General features: G+C 40.4%; 1 protein-coding gene across 1 annotated transcript in view; it reads left to right on the top strand.

Annotated features, from left to right (window-relative positions):
- The first annotated feature begins 2,163 nt into the window (after positions 1-2,163).
- Positions 2,164-18,045, top strand: part of POLA1 (DNA polymerase alpha 1, catalytic subunit) — a 317,031-nt gene continuing 301,149 nt past the window's right edge. The window contains exons 1-4 of the mRNA XM_059680284.1: positions 2,164-2,269; positions 8,438-8,562; positions 10,079-10,175; positions 11,647-11,727. Of these exons, the coding sequence (XP_059536267.1) occupies positions 2,245-2,269; positions 8,438-8,562; positions 10,079-10,175; positions 11,647-11,727 (328 nt within the window). The 5' untranslated portion in view covers positions 2,164-2,244. The remainder of the gene's footprint in view (positions 2,270-8,437; positions 8,563-10,078; positions 10,176-11,646; positions 11,728-18,045) is intronic.

Raw genomic sequence — 18,045 nt, 5'->3', positions numbered from 1 at the left:
TATATATATATATATATATATATATATATATATATATATATATATATTTAAAAAGAACATGCCGTCCATAGCAGTATTATTCAAAATAGCCAAAATCTGGAAGCAACCCATGCTTTTGAACACCTTTTGTTTTGAGGATGATCTTTTGAAGTAGTGCTGGCCTTACATAAGAGTCTTTTAGGTAATCCAGCTATTATTTGATTGATAGGAAGCTACAATACTAAATGCTGTAAGATACTAAAGAGTGGGAATCTTTAGAACAGGTGGGAGATGAGCCCTCCTTCCTCACAGAAAAAGGTATATCCAGGCATAAGTGACCACATATTGTTCAACCTGATATTTATGTCCAGGGTAACCATCCTGCAGATGACTCTAACAGGTAAGGCAATTCCTCGTCTAGATCCCTCGTTCTTGACTTTGGCTGCACATTGGAACCCCATCCTAAGAATTTATGATTTAATAGCTGGGGGTGGGGAAAGGTGGGCACTTAAACTTTGATAAACTACTCATATGATTCTAATTTACACCCAAAGTTGAGAACTGCTGCTCTAAACTTTATAAACTTTATGGACATATGTAAATTAAGAAACGTTCATGCTGCCATCCTCGGCTAAAATCCACTATTGACTGACTATATGATTAGTGTTCTAACATAATTCTTTTTTTTAATGAGAGACTTTTCTTTTAAATACAGAGGTGTTTTATTTTTGTTGTTAATCATCACCTGAGGATATTTTTCCACTGATGTATTTTTTTAGATAAAGTGGCAAGGAGGAAAAGAGACAGAGAGAAATAAACATCGATGTGAGAGAGACTCACATCCATTGGTTGTCCTGATTAGAGGGCTGGGGATGGAGCCTGCAACAAAGGTATGTGCCCTTGACCAGAATCAAACCCGGGACCCTTCAGTCTTCAAGCCGATGCTCTATCCATTAAGCCAAACTGCCTAGGGCTCATAATTCTTTCTTAACTTTGCTCCAATACCTTTAATAATTCACAGGTGGATTCTGGTTTTCTATCTCCAAGTGTGACTTCATGCTGCTGGTTTAGAAGGTCCTGAAGCATTAGTATAGAGCTATTTGTCTTTGGGACAGGTTTTATTCACGCTAACACTGCATATTTATGTTATGATCCAGGGCTCAGTCATCACAAAAGATTTGCCCATTGGTCAATACTTCATGTTAAATTACTTGAGGGCATGGATCTAACATTGCTCTCTAGGGGGACAGTGCCAAGAACATTATGCACTAATGAGTTTGAGAAAAGACCTTGATGGCTAAAATTACTTCTACATAAAATGGTACTCAAAGATGGTTAATTCTCATTCTAAGTTCTTGGCTTAATTAGTGTTCTCTTGTTAAGATATACATGCAGATGTCTCTGTTCTTATTGTTTGTTAAACAATAAAGGAGATACATACATTGCATGCTTTGTACCACACACAAGAATCTAAAGCCCTTTTTGTCTTTCATAACATTGACATTCTGCAGGAGTCCAGGCCAGATGTCTTTTGCCCTATGCTTTGAATAGATCTGATTATTTCTTCATGATTAGATTCAGGTTCGACATTGTTTTGCAAGAAGACTACTGTATATAGTTGACGCTCCTTTTCCCAAGTGCATTACGTTAGGAGGCATATGATTGATTACCTCTTATTGGAGATTCTACTTTTGGTCGTTTGGCTAAGATGGTGCACATACCTTTATGTGGTTATGTGTGTGTGTGTGTATGTGTGTCACAGCGACTGTGTTCACACTCTGAGAAGCTAAGTATCAGACCAGACTGAGTCCACAGCAAGAGGCAGTCGCTTTCCCAGGCTCCTGGCAAACCGGTCCAACCACGCCCATCGTACTGCCCGCCCGCGTTTCTTTTCCGGGAAAATCACCTCTCAGAACCAGAAAGCCCCTGCTCCAACGCACCCATATCTTTTCCCATCAGTATGGGCGCGCCTGCGCAGCGAGTCTGCAGGCGGCTCCTTTCCAGCGCCCGACCGCTTCTTTTTCCTGCTCTCCTTCCCTCCGGCTCCGCTAGAGCGATTTCCCCCTTAGGGGTCAACCACAGGTCCCCAAACGCGCGCTCGCGGGAAGACCTGGGGCGGGGCCTGGCGCGGCGCGGCACGTCAGGGGCCTTCCGGGCGGAAGTCCGCAGCCTCCGGAGCCGCTGATTGGCTTTCAGGCTGGCGCCTGTCTCTGCCCTCGTTCCAGTTTCAGGCTGGTTGGCGCGGAATCGAGAGACTCCCGGACCATGGCGCCTGTGCACGGCGACGACTGTGAGCTGGGGCCACGCGGGGTCCCGGGTTGGGAGTGCGGGGACCGTGGCATGATTGTGGGTGGTGGAGGCTAGAGGATGGATCTCTTTTAATTTTTCCTGAAGGAGGCGCGCGCCCCAGTCGTGCCGCGGGTCTGTTTGGGCGCGGACCTTGGTCGCCCCGGGCTGGGACTTTTCTGGTATAAGCCGGGGCTTGCTTGCTGGGCCCTTTGCTCCTGGCAGCCCCCCGCCTGCGGGGCTTTTGGTTTGGGAAACTGCGTCACCTCGGTCACTGCGGGTCTCCACACTCTCCTGCCTTTCTTTTTTTGTTTTGTTTTTTTCCTTTTGGTGAGTCGTGTGCCACGCTCTGGGCACACCTTTATAAGACTGGCCCCGGCAGGGCACAGTTTTGACGGAAAGTATTTCACTACTGCCACCCCAACTATGCACTTGAGGGCTACGATGCATGTCACCCCCTTTATAGAAACTCCCAGGAAATTGTCATACCTTGTAAAGAAAACTTTTAAGTGCTGTCACCAGAACATACAGATGCATTTTGTCTTTCTAGCTACCGGGTTTCTACTTTATGCATTAACAATTTTTCTTCCAAATTCTATGGAAAGTTCAAGTATGCCATAGAAATAGTGTTCACAATCTAGTCTTCTCTGATGAAGCTTTAAAAAAAAGTAGCAGTTCAGCATTTCAGATGTCCTGTATCACTCCATTTTCAGTGGTAATCTTTTACTTCAAAAAACTGAGTACGAAAATGCAAATGGCTTTGTCTGATTTCTGATTTTTTGAACGGTGTTCAACTAAAGTGTGACTTAAGTGAACTTCTAACTTAAAATCAGATGCTTCACTTTCTTAGCTGAAGCACATCTGTCACTCAAGTGCATCACTATTAATGAGAACTTGCTTCCTAATCAGCTTCCTTTGCATTCACCTAGATACGAATCAGAGATTTCAATTTATTCTTCTAGCCTTTTGTCTTTTAGGACAATTTATTTTAGGCAGTCGACTAGCCTGGATTACAAATGGGATGTAGGATGTGAACACATGCAGTCTCTGCAGCCCTACATCAGTGATTTGCCACTAAGCTGTTTCTTCACCCTAAAAACTGTACAACATCTGTGAACATCAAGAAATCACTCTTTGGCAATCTTGAGACCCCTCTTAAGTCATGGTGTTGATTAAGTGTTGCTGGAGACTTGTGACTGGAATTTTTCCTCTAGAGCAGACTGAAAGATTGTTACCGGGAAAGACTGTTGCAGGCCATAATTTTGTCTGCTTTTGGGGAGGATGGGGGTACTTCAGAAGGTAATTTTGAACCATGTATTAAATTTTTGTAACTGGATTTTTTTCACGCTTATTCTTTTTTGCTAACTTACTACGTGAAGCATTGGAGACATATTCCAAAAATGGAAATCTAGGCCTTTTCCCCTCAACTATTAGGTGGGGTACCTTGACAATGGCAGTGAAAAGTTGAAAGGTCTATAACTAGCTTTATATATGAAAAAGGATCAAGGAGAATTTAATGATTAAATAATGCATAGTGAGTGGTTCATTCATTTGTTCATTCAGCAAATATTTATTATGTACCTACTAGGCATAGGCATTCTGCCAGCCTCTAGTGGTAACAGTGGGAGGTAAGCTGGACATGCTTTTTGTTTTCATGGAGTTGAGATTGTAAACGCCTAACTTTTTAAAATATATATTTATTTCAAAGAGGAAGGGAGAGGTAGAGAGAGATAGAAGCATTAGTATGAGAATCATTGATTGGCTGCCTCCTGCTGGGGATTGAGCCCACAACCCGGGCATGTGCCCTCGACCGGAATTGAACCTGGGACCCCTCAGTTTTCAGGCTGATGTTCTGTTCACTAAACCAAACCGGCTAGGGCTAAACGCCTAATTTTATGCAGTGCTATATTGAGGCTTCCCTGAGATCACTGCTTTGTTATATTTTTGTTTTCTAGACACTAGACCAGCGGTTCTCAACCTGTGGGTCGTGACTCCTTTGGGGGTCGAACGACCCTTTCACAGGGGTCGCCTAAGACCATTGGAAAACACGTATTGTTTTGTGATTAATCACTATGCTTTAATTATGTCCAATTTGTAACAATGAAATTGGGGGTCACCACAACATGAGGAACTGTATTAAAGGGTCGCGGCATTAGGAAGGTTGAGAACCACTGCACTAGGCCATGTTACTGCTAAGTAGTGTGTGTGTCTACCCTGCATCTATACACACATGCAATAAACTTCTCTTATATTGCTGAGTACAAAGCCAAGTATCTTCATTTAATCTGCAACAACTTTATGAAACAAACATGATTATCCCCATTTCAGAGATGAGGACCCTGAGGCTCTGCATTAGTCTGAGTCCTTAGGTGTAAGCTATAGAAACCAATTCTAGCTATTTTTTTTTTTTACAATTTTATTGCCCATTGAAAAATAAATAAAATAAAAACAAAAAATATACACAACAAGCCATTGTCAATTATTTTCCATTTGTGAAGTCTAGCTAATTTAAACAGAAAAGGAATTTATTAGAAGGATATTGTGTTGTTCACGGAAACTCCAGGAGGACTGGAGAGTCAGCCTGGGGGTTAGTTAGCCAGGAATAGTGATTAAAATCGTGTCACAAAACTGTTCCAGTGAGGAGGTCGTTGCCAACCATGGCCAAGTACTTGAGGTTATAGCTTGTTATAGCTGTAGTTAACATTGCTGGCACTGTTACTTAATCCTCCTGCAGCTGTTGCTACTTATAGAATCTTTTCCTAGCCCATCTCCTTTCCTTTTGACACTAGCTTCTGATTTAAAGTCTGAGCAGGTGTTCCTAATTGGGAAAGCCCATTTTATATGTCCATGCCCTAGCTGCAAGGGTGTCTGGGAAAGAGCATCTGCCTTTTCAGTAGTAGGATATGGCCTCTGTGTCCCATCAAAACTTTAGGGGAGCCTCACCAGTGTGGCTCAGTGGTTGAGTGTTGACCTGTGAACCAGGAGGTCATGGTTCAATTCCCAGTCAGGGCACATGCCTGAATTTCAGGCTCCATCCCCAGTGGGGGTTGTGCAGGAGGCAGCTGATCCATGATTCTCTCTCATCATTGATGTTTCTCCCTCGCTCACCCTCTCCCTTCCTCTCTGAAATCAATAAAAATATATTTTAGAAAAGACTTATAGGGGAAATTTCACAAGTAGGTTCATATGCTGGGCAGCTTAAACAACAGCAAGACAGCTGTCCACTGCAGCTCAGAAAGGTTAAGTGTGATCTCATGTTGTCCAGTAAGTGACAGAGCTGGGTTGTGCTGCTTCTCCCTAATCTGTTCTCCCACTTACTCTACACTCTCATGCCTTACCTGCTACACTGACTTTCGGTTTCTGAATACACCTTGCATTTTCATCCTTTTGTAATTTGGTTAGTGCCTTTTCCTATGCTTGTGCCACTTTTTACCATATACTCTGATAGTAAAATTTTACTCTTCTTGCTAGGTCTGTGTTGGAAACTTCCTGTGAAGACTTCCCTGATTTCCCAGGCAAAATTAACAGTTCTCTTTTTTACATTTCCTCAGTACCATGCTCTTACCTCTTATACGACACCCTGTTTATATGATGGTGGGAGCCTCAGGTCCTTTTACTTTACTTGACTGTGAACCCCTTGAGGACAGGCAACTCTGTCATATTTGTTGTTGCACCCCAAACCCTGTGGAGTAAGTCCATTTGAAGACTATAGGTTTTATTATTTTAATCAAGAGGAGTCAAGGAATCTTAAAGGGAACACATTGAGGCCTACTTTTCACTCATAGTGGTCATATTCAGTATTCTCCGAAACCATTTCATGTAGGCCTGCTCATTTTTTAAAATTATTTTTTTAAAATATATTTTATTGATTTTCTGCAGCGAGGAGGGGAGAGGAATAGAGAGTTAGAAACATCGATGAGTGAGAAACATCTATCAGCTGCCTCCTGCACAACCCCTACTGGGGATGTGCCTGCAACCAAGGTACATGCCCTTGACCGGAATCGAACCTGGGACCCTTCAGTCTGCAGGCCGATGCTCTATCCACTGAGCCAAACCGGTTAGGGTTTGCTCATTTTTTTTTAATCATTTGAGTGACACCCAGGATTTTGTGGCTGTCATCATTAAGTACCTGCATTCCTTAATTTTTACTTAATGCCTTTCTAAAACAGATTTAAAAGTCAAATGTGAAAGTCAAACAATAGGCAGATGTTATAGAGATTGCAATTCCAGGAAGCTAGAAGAAATAAGATCTCTAATTATACTTCACTTTTGAGATGCAGTTTTTAGTAGTTTATTGCCAGCATTTGGTACATGTTCTTTAAATTGCATCTTCTATTTCAGTCAAACACTTAGTCAAACCGCTTAATGTTGTTAAGAATTTTGCAGTGGGGTTGGAGCTATTAGGATGCCTCTTATCAATACTTTTCCTTTTCTGTGCCTACTTCTTTTTATAGAATAATTAGCACCAAATACAATAAAATACTCAAATTCACAGGCATAGATGGCACTCATGCTGAGCCTAAATTCTCGGCTGGTAGGCAGCACTGTCTTACTTGACTTGGTTATTCATTAGCTGGTATATGAAAGTCTTAATTATGTGAATGAAATCTTTTCACTATGTGTGTGAGGTCGTCAGTTTATAATGACCAAAAGCATGAATAATTCAAAAGTTGAATGAATGAACACTGAAGCCCTCTGGTATTTCAGTAATTTTTGACAAAACATTTTAACCTTTATAATTTTTCATCATCATCTTATAATGCCCTAACCAACTAAGTGAGGCCTGGAAATCGGTGACGAAATCAAGAATCTTTTCAGAGTCATCTTTGTTAAATTCTCCCAACCCCAATTTATCCCTCCTTTGAAATTCCAGATACTTTGTCTGAACCTGTTGTGGCATGCATGACTTCTAAAGATTGTTTTAGAGTTAGCTGCGCTTTATCTCCCATTTTAGATTTTAAGTTCTCTGAGTATGGGGACCATATCTTTTTGATCTTTGTGTCTCTCAGAGCACCTAGTACTTTGCAAAGAGCAGGTGCTCCTTAAATCATGCCAAATGTTGATTAATGGAACACAGCCCTCCTAGGCCCCTCATTTGTAATGGAAAGGTTATGGGCTAGCTGATCTCTCTTCTCTAGTGTCTATAAGAGATATCAGTTGAATTTGAATTTTTCTCCTTTTAAAGAAAAAAATAATAGCTGTTTTAGTTGTTTCAACTGTATCTCAGAGAAAAATCTCTGAGTCACAGGAGCTACAGGCTCAGCTATGAACTTTGTGAATTACAGTAAAACCTTGATATAATGGACTAATTTGGGCAAGGGGGGGCGTCCATTAAAGCTGAAAGTCTGTTATATAACCAAGTAGGTTTTCCAAATGTGTATGTTAAAAAATTGACAAGTTAATTAGCATATCTGTTGTTACTTATGTAGACAACGTTTGTAATTAAAATTAAGTATGTATGAAAAATTTAATTTCACAGACAAGTTTTCTATATGGATTACTGTAATTTTAAATTTATACTGAACAGGTCTAGTAAATGTGTGCATTCACCAGTCACTGCGAGTAAACACGCACATGGGTGAGCATGGCTTAGCACATGTGGGAACATCTGCCAGCCTGCACTAAAACTGCTGCAGAAAGTCATGCCATGAGACAACAGAACCAGTTACCTTGGGAGATGCGGTGTGATCATGTGCTAATCATTTGCAGAACATTTTTTCCAAGCGGTGACTCTTGGATATAAATATGTAGACTATAATTGTAGATATGTAATATTTATGTCAGCGAAATTACTAGTGTTTTTTCCAACATATGGCCTATTTGCTAAAACTTGTTAAAAATAACTGAATTAATAACAAGAAAATAAACTGTTAGTTTAATTATAAGCAAATCTTAGTTAAAAGCATTTTAATATTAACAAGGTGTTAATTTTCACATATAATATACTGACCAGAAATTTTGTCCACTAAATCTGAAGTCCGTTAAATCGAGGTCCGAAAAATCAACAATTTACTGTATTTACATTATAAAAAGTATTCATTTGTATAATATTGAAATTGTGTATTACTGTTGGCTAGAAGTTAGGTTCAATCCCGGATTCCTCTGCTTTTGAGGCAAGATGGCTGACAATTTTGTAACATTTCATGTAAATTTGGCTTTTTTTTTTTTACAGCTGTGTCAGGTTCAGGGAGCTTTGTAGCTTCTCGATCCCGGCGAGAAAAGAAATCAAAGAAAGGGCGCCAGGAAGCTCTAGAAAGACTGAAAAAGGCTAAAGCTGGTGAGAAGTATAAATATGAAGTAAGTAACCATTTTTCTGTTGTTTTTTCCTTTGTGCTTCATCCAATTCATAGCCACTTGACCCTTAAAGTTCCTGTAAGGCACTTTACAGATGCTTTCACAATTCTGAAATGAACATAGTTATATATATTTCCTTATTAAGTATATTGCATCTCTGATAAATCCCATGGCTTTGTTGCGAGGGGGGGCGGGCATAGAGATGCTTTTACTTTACTCCTAAGGTGCTGAGCAGTTTAGCTAAGCACTTTGAGAGAATTGTTTTTCCTAATTTCATTTGCAAGGGGAGTGGTAGTGGTGACTTGGATCTTATTTCTGCTGTGCCCTGATGTAAGATGGAATGTCCTGCCATTTTGGCTGTTTTCCTGTACCCACTGTTTATGTCCTGTAGGTAGAAACAGAGTAGCTACCATCTGCACAGCATTGTCTAGCTTCACCTTCAACATGTTCCTTGAGTATCTTAACTGCCTTGGGGACTGAAAGTGATTAATTAATACTAGAAAATAACAGCAATTAATGCACTTTTTCGTTAACACTATTTTAAGTGCTTTTACAAATATGGTCATTTATTTAATTCTTCCAACAACCATATAAAGTTAGATGCTATAATTAAGAGCATTTTGCACCTGATAGATCTGAGGTCACAGCAGCATAGCCTTGATTTGAACTCAGGCTTCATAATATGCATGTTTAACCATGGCCTATACCAGCCGTGGGCAAACTATGATACTTGTCTTTCTCTTTCTAACTTATTTCAGTTAACATAATGCCTGCAGGGTCTATCCATGTTGTCCCAAAAGACAAGATTTCATCCATTTTTATATGTGGGTAATATTCCATTGTATACATAGACCACCTCTTTATCCATTTGTCTATTATGGACCTTAGATTGCTTCCAGTAGCTCAGTGTTTGTGTCTCTGCAGTCGTAAGACCTGAAAAAGGTGGGGGATCAGTGGTAATTCAAACAGAAATCACTTAAAACCCATATCTAGTGTATCTGGAATATAGTGTGTTTTGCTACCTTTTGGAGGGGCTGAGGGTCGAGGTTTTTCCTTTTGAATTATATTTGGTTGGATGAATAGTTATTAAAATTATCATCTATGCGCAGGGTAACATAAGCTAGTGGAGAGGGAGGTGAGATACCTTACAGGTTTGCTAAGTATAGGAGAAACCAATCTAGAAATTATAAGTGAATAATCCCCAAAGCAGCTAACGAAGAATTGGCTATAATTCAGTTTGTTTTTTATGAAGTAGATGAGTAATTGATGGTGTGACAAGTGTATTATGCTAATGGAATCATTTAATATCTTATGTTAACACCCACCTAAAAGGAATACTAAGCTAATTGATGTCTATTTAAGGAAAACCCTGCAGTGGTGTTGAATGTCAGAACTCATGATTTGGTTGCAGCTACTCCTTCAGGCTGCCATTCCAATTTCAAATTTGACAATTTTTTTTCATCAGAATTGTTTAACACTTTCACTCCATTTGAAGCTTTCTCAAACTGTGTGATGGCAGGTTGAGGACTTCACAAGTGTTTATGAAGAAGTTGATGAAGAACAGTATTCGAAGCTGGTTCAGGCACGCCAGGATGATGACTGGATTGTGGATGATGGTATGTGGGAAGAAATTGCCTGCCAGGCACTGTCTTAATTGCATTTCATACTGCTTTGCATGGGTAGATGCAAGACTGTTAAGATCATACCTTTGGTTTGGATTTTCCTCAAATACAGTGTTTGAGGGCATGGAAGCAAAACAATAGAACATTTATTTAGGGGCATTTTGGAGAATCTAGGCACATTTTCTCAGGATGTAGTATAAATCCTCCAGGAAATGGCTGTGTAGAAACTAGGAGGAGCCATGTACTTGTGTGGTATCCCCATGTAAGGTGGGGATAAGAAAACTACCTAGCTCACAGAATGGCTGTGAAGATTACATTACTGTGTGCATGAGGACTGCCTTGGGCAGTGGAAAGCACCATGCAAAGGGTGGTCCATGTGTTCTTACACCCCTTGTGGAAAGTTTGAGGTTCCTGCTGGTGTGGTGTGACTTCTGGCGTGTGAATGTTGATCACAATGACTCCTCAGATAAACTACACAGTGTAGACTGCACCTGTGATTATTTATGTTTCTACCTCTGTAATTGGACTCAGCTCTATTGCCAGTTTCCCTCATAGAATGAGGTGCTTTTCTGGGCTTGTGATCTTCATTCTTTTATGTTTTACTAGAGACCCAGCGCACGAAATTCGTGCACTTGGGGGGGATATGGTCCCTCAGCCCGGCCTGCGCCCTCTCGCAGTCTGGGAGCCCTTGGGGGATGTCCAACTGAGGGATTAGGCCCGCTCTCTGTGGGCCTAAGCTGGTAGTTGGACATCCTTAGCACTGCCACGGAGGCAGGAGAGGCTCCTGCCACCACCGCTGCACTCGCTAGCCATGAGCCTGGCTTCTGGCTGAGCAGCGCTTCCCTTGTGGGAGCGCACTGACCACCAGGGGGCAACTCCTGCGTTGAGTGTCTGCCCCCTGGTGGTAGTGCACGTCATAGCTACTGGTCGTTCCTCTGTTTGGTTGATTTGAATATTAGCCTTTTATTATATAGGATAGGATTCTTCTGGTAGAGTAAAACTACTATAAAGTATAGTCTGTAGCAGACTTTGATCCTGTGGGCCAAATCATTTCCCCAGCTGACCTAGGTAGGTACAGACAGACATCAGAGAGATTGTGGGTCTGGTTCCAGACCACAGCAATAAATTGAGTATTGCAATAAAGCAAGTTGTAATCTTTTTGCTGGTGAAGGGTCTTGCCTTCAACTTGTAAAGAAACACAACATTGGTGAGGCACAGTAATGCGAAGCAGAGTAAAATGAGGGATGTCTGTATAGTAGGTAGCCTTTGGTTTTAATTCAGAAAACTTGTGTGGATGCTGTTTGTCTGACACCTATTTAAACAGGATTCTGCTGCACTTAAAAATGGCACAGGATAGGAGAACATCTGAGTGGGGCTAAAGGTTATATATTTTTTGGTGTGCTCCTGGCTAAAATATTGGCCAGTTTTAGAAACTTGATCCCAATGTTACATTTTGTTCCTGCAGACGGTGTCGGCTATGTGGAGGATGGCCGAGAGATTTTTGATGATGACCTTGAAGATGATGCCCTTGATTCTCAAGAAATAGGTACCTACATTTTGTTTTCCAGAGGGTACCATGTTGAAATTTAAAGAACTGTTTAAAATTTGAGATGACTTGGTACTTTGATACTGTTTCCTTTAAGGCAGCAGTTCTCAACCTGTGGGTCGAGACCCCTTTGGGGGTCGAACGACCCTTTCACAGGGGTCGCCTAAGACCATTGGAAAACACATATTTTCAATGGTCTTAGGAACCGAGACACCGCTCCTCTATCCATCTCTGGGCAGATCTGCCCACATGCAGATACGCCCACATATGAGTACCCGGCATGATGACATCAACAATGAAAATACATCCTGCATATCAGATATTTACATTACGATTCATAACAGTAGCAAAATTATAGTTATGAAGTAGCAACGAAAATAATTTTATGGTTGGGGGTCACCACAACATGAGGAACTGTATTAAAGGGTAGCGCATTAGGAAGGTTGAGAACCACTGCTTTAAGGGAAGAGTACCTATCACAATTGTTTTTAGGTATAGGAAATGTTTGTTATTGAGAGGAGCATAGTGGTGTAGAAAATGAAATGTAAAAAGCAAAAATACCAGGAAATGAAGTTTCATGTCTCTATTGTCCAAAGAGTTTGGCCTTTCACTTATTTTGGAATGTTCAGTCTTTTTTTTTTTTTTTTTAAATCCTCACCTGAGGTTATTTTTCCATTTATTTTTAGATAGAGTGGAAGGGAGGGGGAGAGATAGAGAGAGAGAAACATCGTTGGTTCCCTCCTACACGAGCCCCGACCAGGGCCAGGGATTGAGCCTGCAACCGAGGTATGTGCTCTTGACCGGAATTGAACCCGAAACCCTTCAGTCCTCGGGCCGATGCTCTATCCACTGAGCCAAATAGCTAGGGCAGGAATTTTCAGTCTTGTAGTCATTTTAGACTTGCTGACTTAGATAAGTGATGCCTTTTAATTGGAATTTTAGCTCTTTGATAATAGTGTAGTACTTCAACAAGGTTTAGAACTTAATCTACTTGCTTTGTTTAATTGAAATTTAAAATGATAATGAATGGATGTGTCAGACTGTGTTAGCTGAACAATCACTGGCAAACATTTTTTTTTTTCTTTTTGGTAAACAAGCCTGATTTAGTTCCTGTCAGATGAGAAGGGAAAATTCTCAAATTCTCTTATTTCCTGGCTTAGTTCTTTATTAGCAAACTATGGCCCACTCACAGCAGTTTATTTTTAAACAGCTTTATTGAGATATAATTCACATGCCATGCAATTCACCTATTTATTTATTTATTTTTTATTATTTTTTAAAATATATTTTTATTGATTTCAGAGAAGAAGGAAGAGGGAGAGAGAGATAGAAACATCAATGATGAGAGAGAATCATTGATTGGCTGCCTCCTGCACACTCCCAACTGGGGATCGAGCCTGCAACCTGGGCATGTGCCTTGACTGGAATCAAACCTGGAATCCCTCAGTCCACAGTCCGACGCTCTATCCACTGAGCCAAACCAGCTAGGGCGCATTTAACCTATTTAAAGTATACATACATTTAAACACATGTGGTGTTTAATATACTCACAGAGTTGTGTAGCCATCACCAGTTTCCCATTTTCATTAACCCAGGAGGAAATCATGCCTGTCACTGTATAGCCTTTGGGCTAATAGTTTTTACATTTCTAAAAAATGTTGTTGTTTTAAAAAAGAAAGATGCCAAGAAGAATATACAACAGCACAAGAGATACTTACGTGGCCTCAAAGTCTAAATTCTGTGCTGTCTTGCCCTTTTCAGAAAGTCTGGACCCTAATTTGTAGATTAACATTTTGCAACACGTATTCCCTTTCTCTTCACTGTTCCCACAACCACATACAGTGACTTTATTTTTGGTGAATTTACTGAAAGTAAGTTGTCCATGACAGTTCACCTGTACATGCTTCAGCATTTACCTTCTAAGAACATGGACGTTTGTCTATTTGCCATTCTCATAATATTATCTAATATATCGTTCATAGTAAGATTTTCCCAGTTAACCTAGTAATGTCTTACATAGCTATTTCTAAAAATGCAGAGTCCACTTTAGCTTTCATGTCTCTTTAGTTTTATTTAGTATAGAACAGCACCATCCCTCTCCTCTTCCCATTGGCTTTTTTTGTTTTTGTTTTTGGTCTTTTATGACATTTTTAAAAGGACCAGGCTGGTGGTTTTGTTGAATATCCCACAGTCTGGGATTTGCATGATTGCCGGGAGCCGGTCCATCCTTGCTATTTCAAGGGACCTGGCATATATGGCATACTGTTCTTAATATGTTTGCTCACCTTCTTGGCACTATGTGTTTTAACCAAGGTCACCTCTCTGAGAAAGGTTGTTTCCCCAGGTAGGGATTTTCCCCTGAAGTTAGGGAGGGAATAAAACCCCTTAACTAAGTGCCAGGTGGGTGATTAATCACTTTAACTACCAACAATCATGCTTAAGCTACATAATCTTTACTCCCTGGAATGGAGATAAGAAACGCTCTAACCTTTGGAATAGAGATTGATAGGATTGGAATCAACTGGTATAAATACAGATGTAACAAGACAACAACACACAGAACCTAGACACCGAACCTAGACACAGAACCTAGAGACAGAAGAACTTCGCTGGAGAGAACATGGCAAAAGATCCTGGACAGAACCTAGACAGAACCTACACAGAACCTAGACACAGAACCTACACAGAACCTAGACACAGAACCTACACAGAACCTAGAGACAGAAGAACTTCGCTGGAGAGAACATGGCAAAAGATCCTGGACAGAAACTGGCCACAGAGCCTAGAGACAGAACCTAGCGAGAGAACCTGGCTGAAGAACCTAGAGACAGAACCTGGCGATAGAACATGGCAAGAGAACCTGACTAGAACCTGGTGACTGAACCTGGCTGGAGAACCTGGACAGAACCTGGCTGGAGAACCTAGCGAGGGAACATGGCTACAGAACCTGGCTGGAGAACCTGGCTGGAGAACCTAGCAAGAGAACATGGACACAGAACCTGGCTGGAGATCCTGACCAGAACTTGGCTAGAGATCCTGGCTAGGCTGCTGATCAACTGAATACTGTCTCCGTGTCATTCCTTCTTCGCCGACTCCGTCCACACCTTTGGGGACCCCTGGACCTGATGGGGTTGGACCCCAGCACATGATTGCTTCTTTGTGCTTAGAGTCAGATTAAATATTTTGGCAAAAATACAATAGAGATGAAGTTGTGTCCTTCCCATCAATCATATCAGGGCACATAGTGTCAGTTTGTCCCTTTATTGGTGATACTAAGTTGATCTCTGGGTAAGATGATGTTTGTCAGATCTCTTCCTTTGTAAAGTTACCTTTCTACCATTGTGGTTAGTGCAAATGTGGGGTGATAAGATGAGACCATGTGCATATATATCCCTTTTCTCCACCAACTTTCTTTTTTTAAAAAAATATATTTTATTGCTTTTTTACAGAGAGGAAGGGAGAGGGATAGAGAGAAACATCGATGAGAGAGAAACATCAATCAGCTGCCTCCTGCACACTCCCTGCTGGGGATGTGCCTGCAACCAAGGTACATACCCTTGACCGGAATTGAACCTGGAACCCTTCAGTCTGCAGGCCGAGGCTCTATCCACTGAGCCAAACCGGTTAGGGCTCTCCACCAGCTTTCACCCAGTGATTTCAGCATCTGTTGATGATCCTTTCTCTCCTTTTTATTAGTTTTCTTTTTATTTTTCAAATATATTTTTATTGATTTCAGAGAGGAAGGAAGAGGGACAGAGAGAAAGAAACATCAATGATAAGAATCATTGATCAGCTGCCTCCTGCACACCCCACACTAGGGATTGAGCCTGCAACTCGGCATGTGCCCTGACCGGAAGTGGAACCGTGACCTCCAGGTTCATAGGTTGACACTCAAACATGGAGCCACACTGGCCAGGCTAGTTTATTTATTTAAAAAAATCTTAAATGTACTCATTTGAGAGAGAGAGAGAGAGAGAGAGAGAGAGAGAGAGAGAGAGAGACAGACAGACATCGATTTGTTGTTCCACTTAATCATTCAATGGTTGATTCTTGTATGTGCCCTAACCAGGGATCAAACCTGCAACTTTGGCATATCAGGATGATGCTCTGATCTACTGAACTACTCGGCCAGGGCCCTTTTTAAAATGATCACTTCAAACTTACGGATTTGAATAAACTACTGTTACAGTTCAATATTCATTATCATCATGTGTTTTGATGTTCAAATTATCCCAAATTTGGCAGTGGGATCCCCTTTGAGCTGGCTCCTGAGTCTTTTTGACATGGCTCCATCAGTCTTTGAACATTTCCTTGCTTTCTGGCAAACAAGATGTTCCAGGTTCTCCTTGTATTATTCCTGTCTCAGACCTGGAATTAGCCATTTCCCCCAAGAATCATTCCTTTTAGTGGAGAATGGTATTCAGATCTAGGGGATGGATGTACTCATTGCTGCTGGAGCATATAGTTTCTAGGTCTTTTCAGTGAACAGAACTAGATTTGATGTCTATGTATGTCATGAGTCCATACTGATACATTAGATTGAAACCCAATCCTACAGCGTTCTTCATCTTCCTCAATTCTCTATTTGTATGTACCTTAACGACCAATGAAAACCCTTGTCTTCTAAAATTACACAAAATAATATTGGACATTTTAGAATCACTAAACCTATAATACCTCTACCAACAATCTTTCTAAATAAAGTTTGTAATTTCTTTGAAGTTTTATTCTTGGCATATATCCTATTAAAGTTGTATAGTCAGAATGTTGTGTTCAAAAGGTGTTTGAAGTAATTTTTGTGTGCTATGTCATCAGTTTACTATATAGGTTTATTTTGTTTGTATTCAAATTTAGGTTTTAAAAAACCCTTTTGTTTTCATTTTAATCATAAACATATTGTAAAACATTTTTGTGATTTAAAAATCAAAATTGTATCAAGATAATAAGGTAAGATCTTACTCTAATTCCTATGCTTTCTACTTGTCTCTACCCATTTCCACAGGTAACTACTTTTAATAGTATCTGATTATTCTTCCTGTCTTCCCTTTTATAGAAAATAAGAACGTGTATTTTTTTTCTCATGTGTGACATTATTTATTTACTCATTCATGGCTTAAATTAGACTATCTTCCTGGTTTCTGACAAACTATGTAACTCTGCACACTGGTACCATTTGGTAGCAGTATAGCTAATTGTGTATTCCTAGTTTTTTGAGTCCGTGATGAAGAGAATGAAATGAAACAATCCCCATGTGCTTTTTCATCTCCCTGAACTGAGGAGGATTCTTACATCGGTAGGGTCCCTCAGCCTGGCCTGCACCCTCTCGCAATCCGGGACCCCTCAGGAGATGTCGTAGAGCTGGTTTTGGCCTGATCCCCACAGGCCAGGTGGTCAGTGCGTGTCATAGTTATCGGCTAGTTGGCTGGTCATCTGGTCGCTTGGACTTTTATATATATAGATTGCTAAATTCTTCACCATAGGAGTTGTACCATCTTACACTCCCATTAACAATGTATGAGTGTCTGTTTAGACCCCCGTGGCCTCGCCAACAGAGTTTGTTGTCAAGCTTTTGCATTTTTGCCACTCTGATATGTGAGAAATGATATTTCGTGGTTTTCACTTGCATTTCTTTTACACATGTAGTTGGGCATTTTTTCATAAAACTTATAGCTGTTTATATAGACAGGCATACCTCAGGGGTATTGTGGGTTCTGTTCCAGTTCACTGCAATAAAGCAAATATTGCAATAAAGCAAGGCATAATCTTTTTGCTGGTGGAGGGTCTTGCCTTTAATTTGTAAATACTGCAACATCTATGAAGCACAGTAGGTCAAGCACAGTAAAATGAGGTATGCCTGTACTTTTATGTGAACCATATGTTTGTGTTTATTACTCACATTCCTATTGGGGTTTGTTTTTTTAATATTAGGGAAATTGGACCTTTATCTGTGAAACATTGTAAAAATTTTCTTCTGTTTTGTCTATAAACTTGTTTCTGGTGTAATTGAATTTATTATTATTATTATTATTATTATTATTATTATTATTATTTTGCAAATGGATTTTGAATCATAGTTAGACTTTCCCTAAAACCTGCTTACAAGGGAATTTACCTTTTTTATTAAAGCACTTCTATAATTTCATTTTTAAAATTTTGATCTGATCTGTAATGTATTTGGAACTGGTTACTTTCTTTTTAAAAAATATTTTTATTGATTTCAGAGAGGAAGGGAGAGGTATAGAGAGATAGAAACATCAGTGATAATGAGCGTATCATTGATTGGCTGCCTTCTGCAGGGCCCACACTGGGGATCGAGCC

This window comes from Myotis daubentonii, chromosome X (assembly GCF_963259705.1).
Source record: "Myotis daubentonii chromosome X, mMyoDau2.1, whole genome shotgun sequence".
NCBI lineage: Eukaryota > Metazoa > Chordata > Mammalia > Chiroptera > Vespertilionidae > Myotis > Myotis daubentonii.
The sequence above is the reverse complement of the archived record's forward strand: the minus strand, read 5'-3'. Positions and strand labels throughout refer to the sequence as shown.